At 57.4% G+C, this 19,658-nt stretch overlaps 1 protein-coding gene across 1 annotated transcript; it reads right to left on the bottom strand.

The window, feature by feature from the left end:
• Positions 1-217: 217 nt before the first annotated feature.
• On the bottom strand, positions 218-15,065 carry RAD21L1 (RAD21 cohesin complex component like 1). The gene is made up of 13 exons (XM_054173503.1): positions 14,854-15,065; positions 13,292-13,421; positions 11,383-11,482; positions 9,146-9,252; positions 8,604-8,789; positions 7,678-7,779; positions 6,715-6,936; positions 4,447-4,676; positions 3,614-3,716; positions 2,695-2,831; positions 1,840-1,995; positions 1,035-1,175; positions 218-469 (listed from the first exon to the last, which is right to left on the bottom strand). Exons 1-13 carry the CDS (start codon positions 14,995-14,997, stop codon positions 281-283), a joined length of 1,947 nt encoding a protein of 648 aa, XP_054029478.1. The 5' UTR covers positions 14,998-15,065; the 3' UTR covers positions 218-280.
• Between the last annotated feature and the right edge of the window lie 4,593 nt (positions 15,066-19,658).

Genomic DNA, 19,658 nt, shown 5'->3' with positions numbered 1-19,658 from the left:
CCAAACCCCAAACTCTGTGTTTTAGCAGGAATTTATTAACAGAACAATGAACTTCTCACACCAACACAAACTGAAACACACAGGTGAGCAGCTGAGGGAGCAGCACCAGGGCCTGAGCTTGGGAGAGGTGCAGTAAACTGAGCAGCTGAGGGAACAGCACCAGGGCCTGAGCTTGGGCCTTGGAGCTTGGGAGAGGTTCCAGGGAACTTCTTTTGGGGGGGAAAGGGAACTGGAAAATGGAGTCAAAGGTTTCTTTTTCTCAGCTTCTCTGGCCCTGGCTTCAGTGAGCATCAAACATGGGGCCAGGGGTGACTGTGATGTCAGCAAAGGGAGAGCTCTGCCTCAGCTGGATGACCGAGCACTTCTTCAGGACCAGGAGCAGGGAGAACTTGGCTGCGGCTTCTTTGCGGCTGCTCCTCCAGCAGAGCTCCTGGAAGCTGAAGGAAGAGGCACCAGAGCTCCTCAGGTGCTGCAGAGGGGACAGAGAGCATCAGGCACAGGGCAGCTTCCTGCCAGCAAAGCTTGCACCAGGTGAGCCTTGAGGCCCCTTGCAACCTCAGGCACTGTGCTCCTGGGCAGGCTGCTGGGGGGGCCCTGCTTTAGCAGGGGGGGTGAAGCAGATGATCTCCAGAGGTGACATCCAACCCCCACCATGCTGCCCTCCTCCAGCAGACACCAACCCCATGAAGAGAAAGCTCCCAGGAGACCTCATTGTGGCCTTCCAGGATCTGCAGGGGGCTACAGGAAAGCTGGGGAGGGACTGTGGAGGGTGTCAGGGAGGGATAGGCCTGGGGGGGATGGAGCAGAACTGGAAGTGGGGAGATTGAGATTGGCTGTGAGGAAGAAGTTGTTCCCCAGGAGGGTGGTGAGAGCCTGGCACAGGCTGCCCAGGGAGGTGGTGGCAGCCTCATGCCTGGAGGTGTTTGAGGCCAGGGTGGACGTGGCTGTGAGGAACCTGCTGTGGTGTGAGGTGTGAGGTTTGGAACCCACCTAGGTTGGGTTTGGAGCCCACTGACAACACCCAGCACTGGTACCTGTAAAGTTCTCAGCAGCTGGAGAGTCCTTTTGCTCCACCTTGTTTCTTCACCATCCTTCCCATGCCTCATTAGCTCCTGCAGAAGCAACAGAGCAGAAGGTGTCAAAAGTGACACAGGACAATGAGAGCCTGGCCCAGGCTGCCCAGAGAAGTGGGAGATGCCCCAAGCCCAGGGCAGGTTGTTTGGGGCTCTGAACATCCTGCTCCAGTTGCAGTTGTCAGCAGGGGGTTGGACTGGATGACCTTCACAGGACCCTTCCCACCCAAAGCAGCCTGGGACTCCATGACAAAGGGAGAAGAGTTCTGGCCTGACTGAAGGTCAGAGGTGGGAGGGCATCACTGTGGAGAAGGGGAGGCTGAGGGGAGACCTCCTGGCTCTCTACAGCTCCCTGAAAGGAGGCTGGAGCCAGGTGGGGCTTGGGCTCCTCCCCCTACTACCAAGTGATAGAATGAGAGGAAATGGCCTGGAACTGTGCCAGGGGAGGCTGAGGTTGGAGACCAGGAAAAGTTCCTTTGGTGCCAGAGTGGTCAGGGCCTGGCCCAGGCTGCCCAGGGAGGTGGTGGAGTCCCCATCCCTGGAGGGGTTCAAGAACCCTGTGGCCATGGCCCTTGGGGCCAGGGTTTGGTGGCCACGGTGGGGTTGGATGCTCCCAGAGGGCTTCTCCAAGCCAAAGAGTTCTGTGGTGTCTCTGCAGGGGGTTGGACTAGGTGAGCTTCCCACCCAAAGCAGTCAGGAACTTGGTGCTAAAGGGGAGGAGAGTCCTGGCCTAACCAAGCTCCTGCTGGGGGTGGGAGGGCATCACTGCTGTGAAAGCTTTCTGAGACAGCAGAGTTCTGTGCTGCAGCAAGGCAGAGCCTTGAGCACCTACAGTTGGTGACTCATCTTGCTGTGCTTCAGCTGCTTGGCCCAGGGAGAGATGCATCAGCGAGGAGCTCTCAGAGCAGACCATTGCCTCCTGCTGTCAGACCAGAACAGAACAGACCATCAGCAGGCAGGGCCCCCTGCACACCAAGAAACCCTCAGTCCCAGAGCCCTGCTCAAAGGAGTGAGCAGCAGAAAGGTTTTCCACAGTGATTTCACAGCTGCTCAGCACTGCTGTGTCTTTGTCTCCTGAGGGGAAGGACACTGCTGGAGCACTTGGGCCACTCACTGCAAGGAGGACATGGAGGGGTTGGAGCAGGTCCAGAGAAGGGAAACAGAGCTGGGGAAGGGTCTGGAGAACAGGGCTGGGGAAGAGGAGGCTGAGGGAGACCTTGTGGCTCTCTGCAGCTCCCTGCAAGGAGGCTGGAGCCAGGTGGGGGTTGGGCTCTTCTCCCAAGGAGCAAGGGACAGGACAAGGGGAAATGGCCTCAAGTTGCCCCAAGGGAAGTTTAGTTTGGCCATGAGGAACAATTTCTGCCCCTTGAGAGCTGTCCAGGCCTGGCCCAGGCTGCCCAGGGCAGTGGTGCAGTCCCCATCCCTGGAGGGGTTTCCAAGCCTTGGGGCTGTGGTGCTGAGGGCCATGGCTTGGTGGTGCCCTGGCAGTGCTGGGGTCAGGGTTAGACTCTGTGATCCTCAGGGTCCCTTCCAACCCAAACCAATCCAAGAACCTATGACTGAAAAGGAAAAGTGGCAGAAAGGGAAGTCAATAAACCCCTGAGGGGGCTGAAATGCTCACTCTGCTTTCTCCACAGTTGGCATCATCTTCACTCCTGTGATGCTGTGCCATCATCACCAAACCATTCCTCATTGACCTCTCAGGGTCTGGATGAGCTGAGTCCCCATGGGAACTTGGCTCTTCTGCACTCAGTATCTCTGTTATTAGTTACCAAACAAGGTTAAGGAGGCAGTTTCTCTGAGTCCCTGCCCTTAAAACCTACATTGCAGCCCAAACCCCACAGCCCAGTTGCATGGAGAGGTGGCTCTCCACTCTGGGAGGGTGCTGGAACGCTGCAACATGCTCAGAGAATGGTTTGGCTTGGAAGAGACCTCAAGGACCATCCAGTTCCAACCCCCTGCCATGCCCAGGGACACCTCTCAGCTAGACTCAGCTGCTCAAGGCCTCATCCAACATGGCCCTGAGCACCCCCAGGCAGGAGGCAGCCACAGCCTCCCTGGGCAGCCTGTGCCAGAGTCTCAGCACCCTCCTGCTGAACAACTTCTTCCTCAGCTCCAGTCCAGCCCTGCCCTCCCTCAGCTTCAACCCCTTCCCCCTTGGCCTGTCTCTGACACCCTCAGCAGAAGTCCCTCTGCAGCCTTCCTGCAGGATCCCTTCAGGGGCTGGCAGCAGCTCTGAGGTGCTCCTGGAGCCTTCTCCTCTGCAGGCTGCACAGCCCCAGCTCCCTCAGCCTGTGCTCCCAGCAGAGCTGCTCCAGCCCTGGGCTCATCTCTGTGGCCTCCCTCCAGCAGGAGGTGAAGTTCATTTCTCAGCAGAGGAACCAAAGGCCAGTCAAAGATTCATGAAACCAGACCAGCTTAGGCAAAGATGAACAATTCTCAGCCATGAGCAGCTCACTTCTGGGGCTTTGCCTTGCACACAAACCTCCTGCAAGTGCCTCTCAGCCACTTGCTTTCTAAGAGCCAAGTTAAAGCAGTACCTGTGGTGTCCTGCTCCTTCCTGCTCTCTTCCACTCCAGGCTCCCCCTGCATCTCCTTCCTTCTCATCTTTAAGCCAGGACTCTTGAAGCACTTTTCAAACAGCTGAAAACAGTTATTGGCCAATGGGCTCCTGGGCTCCATCAAGGTGGGGGTGGGCAGCTGGTCAAGGGAGGCTCTTCTCCCCCTCTCCTCTGCCCTGGTGGAGTCTTGGGTGCAGTTCTGGGCTCCCCAGCTCAAGGAGGACCTCAGAGTACTGCTGGAGAGGGGACAGCAAAGGGCTGCAGAGATGCTGAGGGGACTGGAGCCTCTCTGTGAGAGGCTGAGAGGATTTGGGCTGCTCAGTGTGGGGAAGAGCAGCCTGAGGGGGAGCTCATCAATGCTGAGCAACACTTCAAGGCTGGGTGGCAGGAGGGTGGCACCAGGCTTGGTTCAGTGGTGCCCAGGGACAGGCCAGGGGGCACAGACTGCACCATGAGAAGTTCCAGCTGAACATGAGGAGGAACTTCTGTCACTGAAGGCTGCTGGAGGCCTGGAGCAGGCTGCCCAGGGAGGTGGTGGAGTCTCCATCTCTGCAGAGATTCCAAACCCACCTGGCTGTGCTCTGGGTGACCTGCTCTGGGTGACCCTGCCCTGGCAGAGGGGTTGCACTCAGTGATCTCCAGAGGCCCCTTCCAGCCCTTACCATTCTGTGATACCCATCAGGTGTCCCAAAGCAACCCTGCTGCACACCTGAGCTTTGCTGGGGGCCCACCTAAAACCCAGCCTGAGGTGCTCCCAGGTAGACCCACGATGTGCACCACCCCCACAGTCCACACAAGGAGCTGAGCTTTACCATCTGCAGCTTGCTGTGGAGCATAGGCTGCCCAGGCTGGGTCAGGAGCTTGTCCACACCTCCCCATTCCTTCCACATCATGGTCTTTTTGGAGGGGGGGGCCAGGTCTAGGGTCGTGAGGATGTCTGTGCAGTCATTCAGCTGGTTGTAGATTGTGGTGCAGCTCAGTTCCTTGACTGCATCCACAAGCAGCTTCCTCTTCCTTTTGGTTCTCTTCCTCTGGGGGGCAGCTAAATGGAGCAAGTGTGGGGAAACAGAAGACCAAAGCACCTCCTGAGGGCTACTCACACAACACTCACCCACAAGTGAAAGCTCTGGGGATGGAGTGCAGAGGCTGCTGACCTCCTGCAGCACCACATGGACCTGGGGGCCAGAGTGCAAGGCCACTGCTCCAAGAGCTGTCACACAGAGCTCTGCCCTCCTGTCCAGGCCATTCACATGGAGTTGGTGATGCAGAGATGGCTGCTGGGACTTCAGGGAATCACAGAGTGGTTTGGGTGGGAAGAGCCTTCCAAACCCACCCAGTCCAAGCCCCTGCAGCCCCCAGGGACATCCCCAAACACAGCAGGTTAATCCCAACCCCAAACAACCTGAGCTGCAGTGGTGCCAGGCAGGGGGCAGCTCCCAGCTCTCTGGGCAGCCTGGGCCAGGCTCTCCCCACTCTCAGCACCAAACATTTCTCCCTTCTCTCCAGTCTCAATCTCCCTCTCTAGTTCAAACCATCTCCCCTTGGCCTGCCCCAACAGGTCCTGCTCAAAACTCTGTCCCCAGCTTCCTGCTCAGCCTCTTTGAGCACTGCAAGGCCACCAGAAGGTGTCCCTGGAGCCTTCTCTTCTTCAGGCTGCCCAACCCCAACTCTCTCAGCCTGGCTCACAGCAGAGGGCTTCCAGCCCTGCCAGCACTGCTGTGGCCTCCTCTGGCCCTGCTCCACCAGGTCCCTGTCTGTGCTGAGGACTCCAGAGCTGCCCCAGCACTGCAGGGAGGTCTCAGCAGAGCAGAGCAGGAGCAGAATCCCCTCCCTGCCCCTGCTGCTGGGGATGAGCTCAGGAGATGCTTGACTCTGTGACACATGATAGCCCCCAGGACACAGACACCCCTCCAGGACTGCACAAGCAATCTGTCATCCCTCAGGCATGTGTGAGTGTTCCAAGAGCTGCTGAGCTACTCCAGAGGTTTCATTACCTCACAATTAATATCTGATTGGGCAGTTGAACCCTTTAATAATTAATTGAGCTACCAAGCACTAAGGAAAGACACAAACTGGTTTGGGCAGGCTGGAAAATTCCAGAGGTCTGAATTTTAGTGGCAGGAGGAACTTGTTTGTGTGCTAGCAGCCACTCAGATGGCACTGAGATCCACTGCCAGGAAGAGGAACCATCCCTCATCCTGGACCCTGGGGAAGCTAAACATTCCCCAACCCAAAGGCCTGCAGTTGTGCAGGTGTCTGGGGCTGCTGGCTCACTGGCAAGCAAAGCTCTACAGCTGAGAGGTCAGGGACACAGGCTGGGTGCTGCTGGAGATGCAGAGCAGCAAAACCTGATTGGAGGCATGGAGGAAATCATGAGCAGAGGCCTGGGCAGATCAGGTGAACAACCTGATACTGCTCTTGGGTAACAGTCAGGCTGAGCCAGAGCTCTGGCAGCAGCAGCAGGGGGAAGCTGAGGTGGCAATGATCTGGTTTGCAAATGTTTTCACTAATGAGAGGGGGGGAAAAAACCTCAGTTGACACCAACTGGAGTTTTAAATCTGGAGTGTTGTGGCCAGTTGTGGGCCCCCAGGTCAAGGGAGACAGGGAACTGCTGGAGAAGAGTTCAGCTGAGGTGACGAAGATGCTGAGAAGCAGCTCTGAGGAGCAAAGGCTGGGGCTGAGAGCCTGGAGGAGAGCAGCCCCAGAGGGGACCTCAGCAATGCTCAGCAAGAGCTAAAGGAGCTGGGAGGAAGAAAGAGGCTGGGGCCAGGCTCTGCTCAGTGGTGCCCAGGGACAGCACAAGGAGCAATGGGCACAGAGTGGCAGCCAGGAGGTTCCATGAGGAGAAAGTTGTTTGGTGTGAGGGAGCAGAGCCCTGGAGCAGGCTGCCCAGAGAGGTTGTGGAGTCTCCTGGTGTGGAGAGCTTCCAACCCCCCCTGGGCACTGTGCTCCTGGGCAGGCTGCTGTGGGAGCCCTGCTGGGGCAGGGCTTGGCCTGGGAGAGCTCCAGAGGTCCCTTCCAGCCTCACCCTGCTGGGCTTGGATGTGGAACATTCATCAAGGAACTGATCACATTCTGACCTGTGTCTGCAACTGGCTGGAGCACAAAGCCTTCCTCCTCTCTCAGCAGCAGCTCTTCCTCCTCTCTCAGCAGCAGCTCTTCCTCCTCTCTCAGCAGCAGCTCTGTCTCCTTCAGCAGGTGACCATCAGTGCCAGTGGGCTCCACTGTGAGAAAACCCAGGGACAGATCCCCATTACAAACCCAAGCCAACCAAGCTGGAATAAGCTCTCCACCTGAGGACACAGAATGGTATCAGACAGAAGAGGTCATAACTAGACAATGATTTCTGCCTGGGATCTCACAGTCAGCTTAACCAGCCCTGCTGCAGCCCACATCCTGCCCTCCCTGGCAGCACAGGCTGAGGAGCTGGACCTGGAGCACAAACAAACACTCAACTGCCAGAAGAACTGTTTAGGGGGAGAAGTGTTTCATTGCAGTATTTATCTCTTTCCCAATCCAGTGTGGAACTCTGACAGCACAAAAGGAGAGGCCACAGTTTCCCCTTCAGGCTCTTCCAGTTTCAAGGTAAGAGCAGGAATGGAGCTGGAAGGATTCAAGACACCAAAATAACTCCAGCAGTCCTAAATTAACTTCTTTCCCCAGCCTAAAACCAACAGGAAACTGCCAGCAGCCTTCTGGGCTGCCACACCTCAGGAGTCATTGGGCACCAACATAGGAGGCAGGAGTGGTCCTAGGTGAAGTTCAGAGTCACAGCAGGCTCTGAGCCCTGCTCCTTTTTCCCTTTTCTAGATGCAGGATGGTGCCCAAGAGGCTGCCAGGTAAAAGTGGTCCTGAGGAAGCAAATCTGGAAGCTCCAGGCCAAATGACAGTGTTGCCAATTTTATCTCATGTATTAGGGGGAGGGGGGAACAAAAGGCAAAGAGAGGAAGGAATCACAACCTGAGACAGCCAGCTGCCTGTGAGCAGTGCTGCACACTGCCACAGGAGCAGAGGGGCTGCTGCCAGGGGCTGCCCAAACTCACTGGTGCTGCTGTTCTCTGCTGGCTCTTGTGGCAGAGGGAAGTCTTCCTGCACATCCAGAAGGTCGTTCTCCAGGCCACTTGGCTCATCCCCCAGCAGGAGTTCTTCAACACAAAACACACAGGCTTGAGCCTTAGTGGCCACAAAGCAGCCCAAGGCAGCCTGCAGTTACTTGGTGAAGGTTTGTTCTCTGCCAGCTCAGCTTGAGCAGACACTCCCAGAATGGTTGGGGTTGGAAGAGACCTTTAAGATCATGGCTTGGAAGGAGAGAAAAGGAGGTTGAGACTGGATGTGAGGAGCAAGTTTTGCACCAGGAAGCAGCTGGAGCACTGCCACAGGTTGCCCAGGGAGGGAGCTGAGGCCTGGAGCTGTGCAAGGTGAGGCTGGAGAAGGCTGTGAGCAAGCTGCTGCAGGGGAGGATGTCCCTGCTGAGGGCAGGGGGTTGGGCTGGGTGGCCTTTGGAGGTCCCTTCCAACCCAACCCACTCTGGGATTCTTGTGACAGGCCAAGGGGTGATGGTTTGAACTGAAATGGGGAGATTCAGAGTGGAGAGAAGGGAGAAATGTTTGACACTGAGGGTGGGGAGAGCCTGGCCCAGGCTGCCCAGGGAGCTGGGAGCTGCCCCAGGCCTGGCACCACTGCAGCTCAGGCTGTTTGAGCAGCCTGCTCTGGCTGCAGATTGGACTGGGTGACCTTGGAAGGTCCCAAAGCTCTCTGGGATTGTGTGGTTCTTCATCCTTGAGCAGAGCTTGACTTGGCAGTATCAAGCAGAAGAACTTTGTGAATGAAACTAACAAGCCCCTGAGAACTTCTGTTTGGCAACAACCCCTCCCAGGCTGCCTTCTTTCTTTCTTTGTTTGTTTCCCTGCAAGGAGGAAATGAAATATTTGGAGGGAAACTGACTCTGTTTACCCCTGGCAAAGCCTACCAATCATATCAGCAGCATCCTCCTCGTCCCCAAAGCCGTCCTGCTGAAGGCCAAAGGTGTCCTCCTGCAGCACAGACCTCTCTCCATTGGCACTCAGAGAGCAGTGCTCAGCCACCAGGCTGTTGCTGCTGGTGAAGGTGCTGCAGTCCAAGGAGCTCTTTTTCCTTAGTGCCTCTGGCTCTTCATCTGGAGAAACACAGAACTGCTGCTGCTGGGGAGGCTTTGAAAGGCATCTTTGCCCCTTCCCTCATGGTTTTGCAGCCAGCTTGGGCAGTGTAAGGTAGCCCAGCCCTCCAGTGGAATAAATAATGAACAATTTCAGCTAGTTCAGTGAAAAAGCAGAGGGTGCTGGGTCTGGTTTTCAGGCTCTGAACATCACATGGGGCTATTTAGGGACAAATTCAAACCAACATTTGAGCATGAGAGACCAGGACAGCCCAAATGCACTTTCAGTGGTAGCTTTCACACAGGTGGAAAGGACACAGAGAATCAAATTCACACTTTTCCATGTGGACTGTTTCTGATCTCTCAGCTTCTCTCACCAAAGTTCCTGCCACAGAGGATGAGGCTGCTCTCAAAGCCCTCTGGGAGTGTGATGTCTTCAGCTCTGCTCTGATTCAAGGTGAAATGGTCAACCACATTGATGGCACTGAAGGGGGAAAAGAGGGCAGGAAAGAGAGGGTGGAAAAGGAGAGTTTGCTTCTGAGCAAATCCTTATCATAAAGCCCCAGAAGAGCTTCTGTTTCCTGCAGCATGGGAAGTCCCCAGGCTGATCCTCACTGCTGTGGACAGGGAGCAGCCCTTTCCCCAAGCTATTCCTGCTGGAGCCATTTAAGGTTAAATTCACTGCTTTGAATTCCCTCTAAAAGAGCTTTGACAACAGTAAAAAGGGCTGTGGAAACCAGAAGCTGTGTGTTTATCAGAGCTGATAGCCCCAAACCCCAGGGGAAATCCCTTATCCTGGACCTTTGGGGCCACCAGAGCCATCAGAAGCACGTCTCAGCCTCCTGTTGTTATCAGTTTTTCTCCATTAATGCTGATTTGTGACAGAAAAGGCAAAGAAATGGGCTGGCTTTTCATCAGGAGCCAAGCTGAGTGCTGCTGATAAAGCAGGCTGGCCCCAAGGAGCACTGGAGCAGAAATTAAATGGTCATACAATGGAACAGGGCAAGACTGAGAGAGTTACCCAGGGCTGACTGGATCCATAGTTTTAAACATAAATAATAACAGAGGAAGGAAAGCGAGAGAAGGAGGAAGGAAAGCGAGAGAAGGAGGAAGGAAAGCGAGAGAAGGAAAGAAAGAGAGAAGGAAAGAAAGAGAGAGAAGGAAAGAAAGAGAGAGAAGGAAAGAAAGAGAGAGAAGGAAAGAAAGAGAGAGAAGGAAAGAAAGAGAGAGAAGGAAAGAAAGAGAGAGAAGGAAAGAAAGAGAGAGAAGGAAAGAAAGAGAGAGAAGGAAAGAAAGAGAGAGAAGGAAAGAAAGAGAGAGAAGGAAAGAAAGAGAGAGAAGGAAAGAAAGAGAGAGAAGGAAAGAAAGAGAGAGAAGGAAAGAAAGAGAGAGAAGGAAAGAAAGAGAGAGAAGGAAAGAAAGAGAGAGAAGGAAAGAAAGAGAGAGAAGGAAAGAAAGAGAGAGAAGGAAAGAAAGAGAGAGAAGGAAAGAGAGAGAGAGAAGGAAAGAGAGAGAGAGAAGGAAAGAGAGAGAGAGAAGGAAAGAGAGAGAGAGAAGGAAAGAGAGAAGAAGGAAGGAAAGAGAGAGAAGAAGAGAAGGAAAAGGATAAATAATACAAATAAGAAATAGAAAGAGAGGCAGGAAGACAGACAAAGACAAAGAAACAGAAATAAGAAATAAAAGTAGAAAGCTCCTGGGGTCAGAGGTTTGGGGTCAGAGGTTTGCAGCCTTTCCTCAGCTCCTTTCCAATCCTGAATGTTAAGTTCAGTTCATGGCCTCACTGCAAGGCCCTGGGGATTAAATGGATCTCAAGGAGTTCTACAAAAATGCAATCCCTGTAGCTTGCAGCTGACCCAGAACTCACAGAGCTGCCAGATCCCAGCATGGTTGGGGCTGGAAGGGAGCTGGAAGGGAGTCCAAACCCCCTGCTCCAGCAGGGCTCCCACAGCAGCCTGCCCAGGAGCACAGTGCCCAGGGGGGGTTGGAAGCTCTCCACACCAGGAGACTCCACAACCTCTCTGGGCAGCCTGCTCCAGGGCTCTGCTCCCTCACACCAAACAACTTTCTCCTCATGGAACCTCCTGGCTGCCACTCTGTGCCCATTGCTCCTTGTGCTGTCCCTGGGCACCACTGGGCAGAGCCTGGCCCCAGCCTCTTGCCCTCCACAGCTCCTTTATCTCCCCTCTGGGGCTGCTCTTCTCTGGCTCTCTGCCCCAGGGCTCTCAGCCTTTGCTCCTCCCACAGCTGCTTCAGGCCCCTCAGCAGCTTTGGAGCCTCTGCTGGGCTCTCTCCAGCAGTTCCTTATCTCTCTTGACCTGGGGAGCCCAGAGCTGAACCCAGTACTATGGCATCAGCAGGACAGAGCAGAGGAGGAGAGCCTCCCTTGTCCTGCTGTCCCTACTCTCCTTCATGCACCCCAGGACACCATTGGCCTTCTTGGTCATGAGGGCTCACTGCTGGCTCATGGACAGCTTGTAGTCCCCCAGCACTCTGAGGTCCTTCACAGCACAGCTGAGCTCAGGAGAATTCAGGTAGCAAATCCAAACAATTCCCTCTGATCAGAGAGCAGCTCTGCAAATGCTAAATCATGAATGAAAACCAGAGAAGAATTTACTTCAGAGCAGGGAGTGGTGCCTCAAAATCATGGAACTCCTCTGGCAGTGTCACAGACTGATAAGCAGCCTCAAAATTCTCTTCTGGAAGGTCAACAAGACCTAAAAGAAGCAGAAAACATAAAGTAAGTACCAATAGCAGCCAGCCATGTTCCCCCAGGTAGGGCTAACCAGGCTACAAAGCTGTCAGGAGGGTCTGCTGCTGTTTGCAAGAACAGGCAGTGGAAGGCTTAGGCCACAGTGGGATCCAAACCTTTCTTTCCCAGGGATTTCAGAAGTGAGTTTGTTTTACAGACAAGCTCCAGAAGGACCTGAAATGCTGCAGCACCCTGGGGGCTTGGGCACAGCCACACTGAGTCCCTGCAAGATCCTCCCTGCTGACATCCAGCCTGGATCCTGTCAGCCCTCTGCAGATGAATGGTTGCCTGCTCCCCTTCTGCCCAGCCTCTGCCTGATGCTGTTCCCCAGCATCAAAGGATTATGCAGTGAGGCTGCACACAACCACAGCATCCTGCAGCAGGCAGAGGGAGAAGGGAGTGCTGAAGGTCATCTGCTCCAGCCCTTCACACCAAACTGGGCTCAGTTCTAAGGCAGATCAGTTTGGATGGTCCCTGCTGCTGGAGGAGACTCCCAGAGCACCTCTGGACACCCTCCTCTGGAACTGGCTCTCTTTGACAAGATTTCCCCCTCCCTACCCCCCATATGGAGCTGGAGTCTATGGCTGCAGTTGTGCCTTGCTCTTGTGCTGCACAGCCCTCTCTGGGCAGCTGCAGGGTGTGTGGCAAACTGTGGCACTGCCCTGCTGGGGCCTGCCCCACTTGTTAACAAGTATTAGCTAACTAATAATCACAACTGGGAGACTGAGAATGATTTATAGAACCCCTGATTGGTTTGGGGAGGGAAAGCTCATCCAGTCCAACCCCCTGCAGTCCCCAGGGACAGCCCCAACCAGAGCAGGTTGCTCACAGCCCCAACCAGCCTGAGCTGCAGTGGTGCCAGGCAGGGGGCAGCTCCCAGGGCAGCCTGGGCCAGGCTCTCCCCACCCTCAGTGTCAAACATTTCTCCCTGCTCTCCACTCTGAATCTCCCTCTTTGAGTTCAAGCCATCCCCCCTTGTCCAGACCAAACAGGCTCTGATCAGAAGTCTGTCCCCAGCTTTCTGATTGCCCTCCTTGAGCACTGCAAGGCCACCAGAAGGTGTCCCTGGAGCCTTCTCTTCTCCAGGCTGCACAACCCCAACTCTCTCAGCCTGGCTCACAGCAGAGGGCTGCCAGCCCTGCCAGCACTGCTGTGGCCTCCTCTGGCCCTGCTCCAGCAGGTCCCTGTCTGTGCTGAGGACTCCAGAGCTGCCCCAGCACTGCAGGGGGGTCCCAGCAGAGCAGAGGGGCAGAATCCTCTCCCTCTCTGATTTCCCAGCTGAGAAGATCCCAGAGCAGATATTGACCACTCTGCAGACAGCCCAGGTCACAAAGCTCCTGAGGGCTGGCACCAGAAGCTGGTGTCCTGCTTCTGTCCTTTTTTGAGGCAACAGTGCCTCCCCTTAGCAGGACAGGCACACAGCCTGCTGGAACAGGACCCAGCCTTCCCTGCTCCCCTCTCCCTGGGTGCATGGCTCGAGCTCAAGCCCACAGCCAGACCTGGCACTGCCACACTGCTGGACACGTTGTTGGTGCCATCAGCAATTACAGTTAATTAGCCAGCAATGGAGGCTGAGTTCAAGCTTCTTCTCATAAGGCCACTTGAGATACTGCCTCTTTGAATGGAGGCAGAGGCCTGGAAGGGCATGGATTGAGCCCAGCTGAACAGCAGTGGTAGGCACTGGCGTGGTCAGTGCCCCTAAGAACGTGGATTGAACAGCAGTATCCCAGGTGGGTTACTCACATGAGAGGTGCAGCAGCCACTGGGCACATACCTGGGCAGAAGGCTGTCTTCATTTTAGTCAGAGCTTCACTGCAGTCTGCCAAGAGGTACTTGGCTTTCCTGTGGTAAATCCTCACCACTCCCAGGAGCAAGTGCCCAGAGGTCCTCAGAGCTATTGTGAACTTGGGTGAGTTAAAAACCAGGCGTGCAGGAGTTAGTGTTTGGGTGGGGGGGAAACAACAAAGCCACACTGAGATGAAAGCACAGCACAGGGAGAGCAGAGCTGCAGCAACACAGACCAGTCCCAGGGCTCCATGGAATTCAGCAGGGGCTTGTGTTGAGAGAGGGCCATCAACAGAAAGGGATTTTCAGGGCTGGGAACCTCAAGCTGCTTCTGCTCCCACACCTCACCACGAGTCCTGAACTTCACCACTGCAGGCAAGGAGATGGTGACTACCAAATGCCAGGCCAGAGAAATGTGCTCAGCCCAGCTGAAAGCCTTGGAGCTGCTGAGCCATCGAGTCAGTGGCACTGCAAATGCTTCTCACCCTTCCCCTGGATGCATTTGCAACAGCAAAGCCAAGGACTGAGTCATGGGCAGTTGGCTGCTCCTGCCTGCACCTCCTCCAGCCACCCAGAGCCTCTCCTGAGCTCTGCTTGGGTTTGAGTAGCTAAGGGCTTAGGATGGGGGCCATGGAAGGAGGCCACTGCAAGTGGAAGCAGGGAAGAGATTGTCCCTCCCATACTGGGCACTGGTGAGGCCACACCTCCCATAGTAGTGTCAGTGTCAGTGTCACTGCAAGGTGGACACTGAGGAGCTGGAGCAGGTCCAGGGAAGGGTCTGGAGAGCAGGGCTGGGGAGGAGCAGCTGAGGGAGCTGGGGGAGTTCAGCCTGGAGAAGAGGAGGCTGAGGGGAGACCTTCTGGCTCTCTGCAACTCCCTGAGAGGAGGCTGGAGCCAGGTGGGGCTTGGGATCTTTTCTCCCTAGGAACAAGTGATAGGACAAGAGGAAATGGCCTCAAGTTGCCTCAGGGGAAGTTTAGGTTGGACATGAGGAACAGTTTCTTCTGCTTGAGGCTTGTCAAGGCCTGGCCCAGGCTGCCCAGGGCAGTGGTGGAGTCCCCATCCCTGGAGAGGTTTCTGAAGCTGTGGAGCTGTGGTGCTGAGGGCCATGGCTTGGGGGTGCCCTGGCAGTGCTGGGGTAAGGCTCCATGATCCTAAAGACCTTTTCCAACCCAAACAACTCTATGATCCTATGAACAGCTCCTTACATAAAGCTGTGCCACAGGTCTCCAGGAGCGAGACAGAAGCACAGAGTCATTGAAGGGCTTAGGCTGGAAAGGGACCTTGAGGATCATCCACTCCAACCTCCCTGCCAGGGGCAGGGACACCTCTCAGATGCTTTGGGTTGGAAGAGACCTTAACAAGTGGACTGCTGGCACCAGTTCCATTTGAGGGGATGGAGGTTTTCCTCAGAGGGGAGCTGATCTCCTACTGCCTTTGAAAGAGCCACAGGCTGGGTCAGCTCAGGGAGCTTCCACGGCAGCCACAGCCCCGTTGAGGATGGACACCTGCAGCCCAGAGCCTCACCAGGGGCACCTCATCCTTCCATACCTTTGGTGAGATGATCTTCTCCACTGTTGCCTCCAAATTGCACTCAAATATGTGAGCCTTGGTGAGCTTCTTCTCCCAGTGGGCAGCCAGCCAGATTTTGGCCAGGGGCCCCCGCTTGCTGATGAGCAGATGCATGTAGAACATGGTGCCTGGGGTGGGGGGCCCAGCCTGACCCCACGGCCACCTCCTCGGGCTGCTCCCCCACCAGGAGAAAGGTCCTGGGGCACAAAGCAGGGAGAGGGATTTAGTGGAGCCCTGAGGGGGTGGAAGGAACCAGGTGGGTGCTGAGGGGATAAGGGGATTGGGAGGGACTCTGAGGGAATGGGCAGTGTCTGGCAGGACCTGAGGGGATGGGAGGGGGATTTAGTGGGAGCCTGAGGGGCTGGGGGGCACCCAGCTGGGTGCTGAAGGGATGGGATGGGATGGGAGGGGGGATTTAGAGGGATGTGAGGGGATGAGGAGACCCAGACAGGCACTGAGGGAGTTTGGTGGGACCCTAAGGGGAGATGAGACAGGGCAGATGTGGTGGGGCCTGAGGGAACGGAGGGGACAGAGTCAAGCCCTGAAGGGATGAGAGGATTTATCAGGACCTAAGGGGATGAGGGGACCCAGGGGGATGCTGAGGGGACCCCAGGGGGGTGCTGAGGGGACCCAGGGGGTGCTGAGGGGATCCAGGGGGGTGCTGAGGGGACCCAGGGGGGTGTTGAGGGGATGGGGGGAACCCAGTCAGGCCCTGAGGGGATTTTCTGGACCCTGAGGGAATGGAGCAGGAGGATTTAGCGGGGGGTGAGGGGATGAGGGGATCCAGCCAGGCCCTGAGGGGATTGGGAGGGGATTTGGAGGGATCTGAGGGGATGGAGGGACCCAACCAGGCACTAAGGGGGGAGAGGATTTAGTGGGACCCTGAAAGGAGAGGGGACTTGGCAGGACCCCGGCGGGGCAGGGCAGGGGGCTGAGCAAACAGGGTGCTCCGCTCAGGCACGGAGGGGATGGGAGGACTCCGCGGGACCCTCCCGCGGCTCGGCGGCTCCCTGAGCGTTCCCGCCAGCGGCGCGGGGGCGGCGCGCGCCGGCGGGAGCGCGGGCCGGGGGGGCTGGGGGGAGCGGGGGGGGGGGGTCCGGGGCTCGGAGACCAGCAGCACCCCGAGATCGGCGGGAGAAGCACCCCCCCTCCACCCCCCCCCGCCCTGGTGTCTTTGCAGGCCCCGGGGGCGGGGGGTTCGCGGGGCTTGGAGGGACCCTGTGTGCGCCCAGCGGCACGGCACGGCTCGGCACGGCTCGGCTCGGCACGGCTCGGCTCGGCACGGCACGGCTCGGCTCGGCACGGCTCGGCTCGGCACGGCTCGGCTCGGCTCGGCACGGCTCGGCTCGGCTCGGCTCGGCACGGCACGGCACGGCACACCGGAGACCCCCCGGGCGGGTGTAAGCGACCCCCCCGCGCCGTGCCTCGGTGGGGCTGCAGGGAGCTGCACACTGCCCCGGAGCACGATGCTGCTCACCTCAGGCAGGCGCACGGAGAGCATCTGCACAGCCTTCTGCTCCTCCTCTTTCTTCTTTTTCCTTCTCCTCCTTTTCCATCTCCCTCCCAGTCTCCTTCCCTGCCTCCATCTCTCCCTTCTCCTTCACCTCCTTTTCCTCATTCTGCTTTTCCCTTCTCCTTCTTATTTTCTTTCTTCTTCTTTTCCTCGTTCCTTTTCCTTCTTCTTCTTCATCTCTTCCTTCTTCTTTTTCCTTCTTCTTCTTTTCTTTCTTCTTCTTCTCCTTCATCTCCTTCTCCTCATTCTGCTTTTTCCTTCTCCTTATTTTCTTTCTTCTTCATCTCCTTTTCCTCATTCCTTTTCCTTCTTCTTCTTTTCTTTCTTCTTCTTCTCCTTCATCTCCTCCTCCTCATTCTGCTTTTTCCTTCTCCTTTTCTTTCTTCTTCTCTTTCATCTCCTTTCCCTCATTCTGCATTTTCCTTCTCTTTCTTCTTCCTTTCTTCTCCTTCTCCTTCTCCCAGCCTCTGCTGAGAAACATCTGTACCAGCTGGAGGCAGCATGTGCCCAGGTGGCCAGGAAGGCCACCAGCATCCCTGCTTGGATCAGCAGGAGCAGGGCAGGGCTTTGTCCCCCCGTGCTCAGCACTGGTGAGGCCACACCTCAAATCCTGGGTGCAGTTTTGGGGCCCTCGCTCCAAGAAGGACATTGAGAGGTGAGCAGGTGGCTGCAGGCACGTCTGATGAGGCTGCCTTGCTGCAGGGAGTTTGCAGAAAGGGAGGGGAAAAGGGAAATAAACTTATAAAAATAAAGAGCTTGAGATCTGATGGCATGGCAAGGACTGCAGGGGGGCAAGGGCTGCAGGGGGGCAAGGGCTGCAGGGGGGCAAGGGCTGCAGGGGGGCAAGGGCTGCAGGGGGAGCAAGGACTGCAGGGGGAGCAAGGACTGCAGGGGGGCAAGGGCTGCAGGGGGGCAAGGGCTGCAGGGGGGCAAGGACTGCAGGGGGACAAGGGCTGCAGGGGGGCAAGGGCTGCAGGGGGAGCAAGGGCTGCAGGGGGGCAAGGGCTGCAGGGGGAGCAAGGGCTGCAGGGGGACAAGGGCTGCAGGGGGGGCAAGGGCTGCAGGGGGAGCAAGGGCTGCAGGGGGGCAAGGACTGCAGGGGGGGCAAGGGCTGCAGGGGGGCAAGGGCTGCAGGGGGGGCAAGGGCTGCAGGGGGAGCAAGGGCTGCAGGGGAGCAAGGGCTGCAGGGGGAGCAAGGGCTGCAGGGGGGCAAGGGCTGCAGGGGGGGCAAGGGCTGCAGGGGGACAAGGGCTGCAGGGGGGGGCAAGGGCTGCAGGGGGAGCAAGGGCTGCAGGGGAGCAAGGGCTGCAGGGGGAGCAAGGGCTGCAGGGGGGCAAGGACTGCAGGGGGGGCAAGGGCTGCAGGGGGGGCAAGGGCTGCAGGGGGACAAGGGCTGCAGGGGGGGAAGGGCTGCAGGGGGGCAAGGGCTGCAGGGGGGGCAAGGGCTGCAGGGGGACAAGGGCTGCAGGGGGGGCAAGGGCTGCAGGGGGGCAAGGGCTGCAGGGGGACAAGGGCTGCAGGGGGGCAAGGGCTGCAGGGGGGGCCAGGGCTGCAGGGGGACAAGGGCTGCAGGGGGAGCAAGGGCTGCAGGGGGGGCAAGGGCTGCAGGGGGGGCAAGGGCTGCAGGGGGGCAAGGGCTGCAGGGGGACAAGGGCTGCAGGGGGGGCAAGGGCTGCAGGGGGGCAAGGGCTGCAGGGGGGCAAGGGCTGCAGCCACCCACCTGTGCCAGCCACTCACCTGTGCCAGCCACCCACCTGTGCCAGCCACCCTGAGGAGAAAAGGCAGCTGTTTGCACACTGGCATCTCTGGGGAGGGGAACAAACGAGTGTCTGAGCCTTGCCCATGCTTTGTTTTGCATCCAGGCAGAGCACAGCCAGGCTCCTGGTGCTGCTCAGCTGTGGCTGTTGCTGTATCACAAGGCACCTGTGGTGTTCTCCATCTCCCTGCTACCTGGGGTTAGCTGTAGATAATTAGATCTCAATTAGTGCCAGGGAAGTTTTGAACCTCTTCCCAGTACGGCTCTGCAGCTGGTCCTGGGGGGCAGGCAGGGCTCTGCGCCTCCAGCTGCCTTTGGGGTACCCTGGGCTGGGGCTGTCTGGGGAAGGAGAGGGGGTTCTGCTCGAAAGCATCCTTGGAGTCAAGGTCAGACTTGATGTGGCCCTGAGCAGCCTGCTCTAGTGGGAGATGTCCCAGCTGGCCGGGGGGGGGGGGGGTTGGACACGTTGACCCTCGGGGGTCCCTTCCCACCCAATGCAGTCTGTGAATCTGGGACCCTAAAGGAGGACCTTGAGGAGCACCCTGTGAGCCCTGCAGCAGGCACACAGCACCCTGCAAGAGGGAAATGCCCCACACCAGTGCCAGCTCCAGCCCTGCCCAGTGCCAAGGCTGACCTCCAGCCAGCCTTGCCCTCCTCACCGGTGGCACCAGCTGCTGGGGGCACTTGGCAGGCTCCAAAGCCAACAGGCATCCCTGTGTGCGTGGGGAGCACCAGGGTGCCACCTGCATAGCATGCAGGGACTGGCAGTGCCAGGAGGGGAGGCCATGATGTGCCAGGAACCTCTGGCCCTGGCAAACTGGATCTCCCCACCGGTGTGGAGCCAGCTGCTGGCTCCTGAATTGCCTGGCTGCTTTTTTCCCCTGCCCTCCAAGTCACCTTGAGGCGTGCCAGCTGCCGTGGGATGCTGTGCATATCAAAGAGACAGAACTGAAAGCACTGCTGTGGTGGGGCTGGATGGAGGGCAGCACTGCCAGTGGGCACTGGGCACCCCCGGCAGCCTGGCACACCCCAAATCCGGGCTGTGCTGCATGGGGTTGCACTGGGGGGGACAGAGACATATTGAGATCTCTCCCAGCTCCCTCCACTCCTGCTCCTGATGTTTCCTAAGCTGGCTCCAGCCTCCTGTCTGCTATCCCTCTCAGCCCCACTTCATCATTTTGGCTGAGCAGTGGCATGTCCCTGTCCCCAGCAGCTCTGGCCCCCAGTCCCTTGCCTTGCTCCATCTCCCTCTTCCTCCTCCCATGTCTTCCCCAGCCCTCAGCCTCTCCCCTCCAGCTCTCCTGCAGATTCATTGTGAATTTTGGCAGCACTGTCTCTGACCTTGGCTGGCTCCTTCCTCTCTGCTCCTGTGCTGGCAGCATAAATCTTCTCTGTCTCCCTCTCCTCCCCTTCATCCAGTGCCAGCACCCAGGGACACAGCAGCCTCTGCCAGTCCTCAGACCCACACTCAGCCTGACCAGGGCTGGAGAAGGCTTCCTGGCTGCCCACCCCACA

This window comes from Dryobates pubescens, chromosome 26 (genome assembly GCF_014839835.1).
Source record: "Dryobates pubescens isolate bDryPub1 chromosome 26, bDryPub1.pri, whole genome shotgun sequence".
In the NCBI taxonomy this organism is placed as follows: Eukaryota; Metazoa; Chordata; class Aves; order Piciformes; family Picidae; genus Dryobates; species Dryobates pubescens.
Note: the sequence above shows the minus strand (reverse complement) of the source record. Positions and strands in the feature narration are given on the sequence as shown.

What these genes read in the sequence shown, in the direction of transcription:
- RAD21L1 (XM_054173503.1), bottom strand. Translation starts at nt 14,997, where the DNA reads ATGTTCTACATGCATCTGCTCATCAGCAAGCGGGGGCCCCTGGCCAAA. An exon ending in GCACCACTCCCTGCTCTGAA is followed by an intron (nt 9,253 to 11,382) that starts GTAAATTCTTCT and finishes TTCCCCCTTCAG; the next exon opens with TGCCATCAATGTGGTTGACC. An exon ending in AGCAGAGAACAGCAGCACCA is followed by an intron (nt 6,937 to 7,677) that starts GTGAGTTTGGGC and finishes GATACCATTCTG; the next exon opens with TGTCCTCAGGTGGAGAGCTT.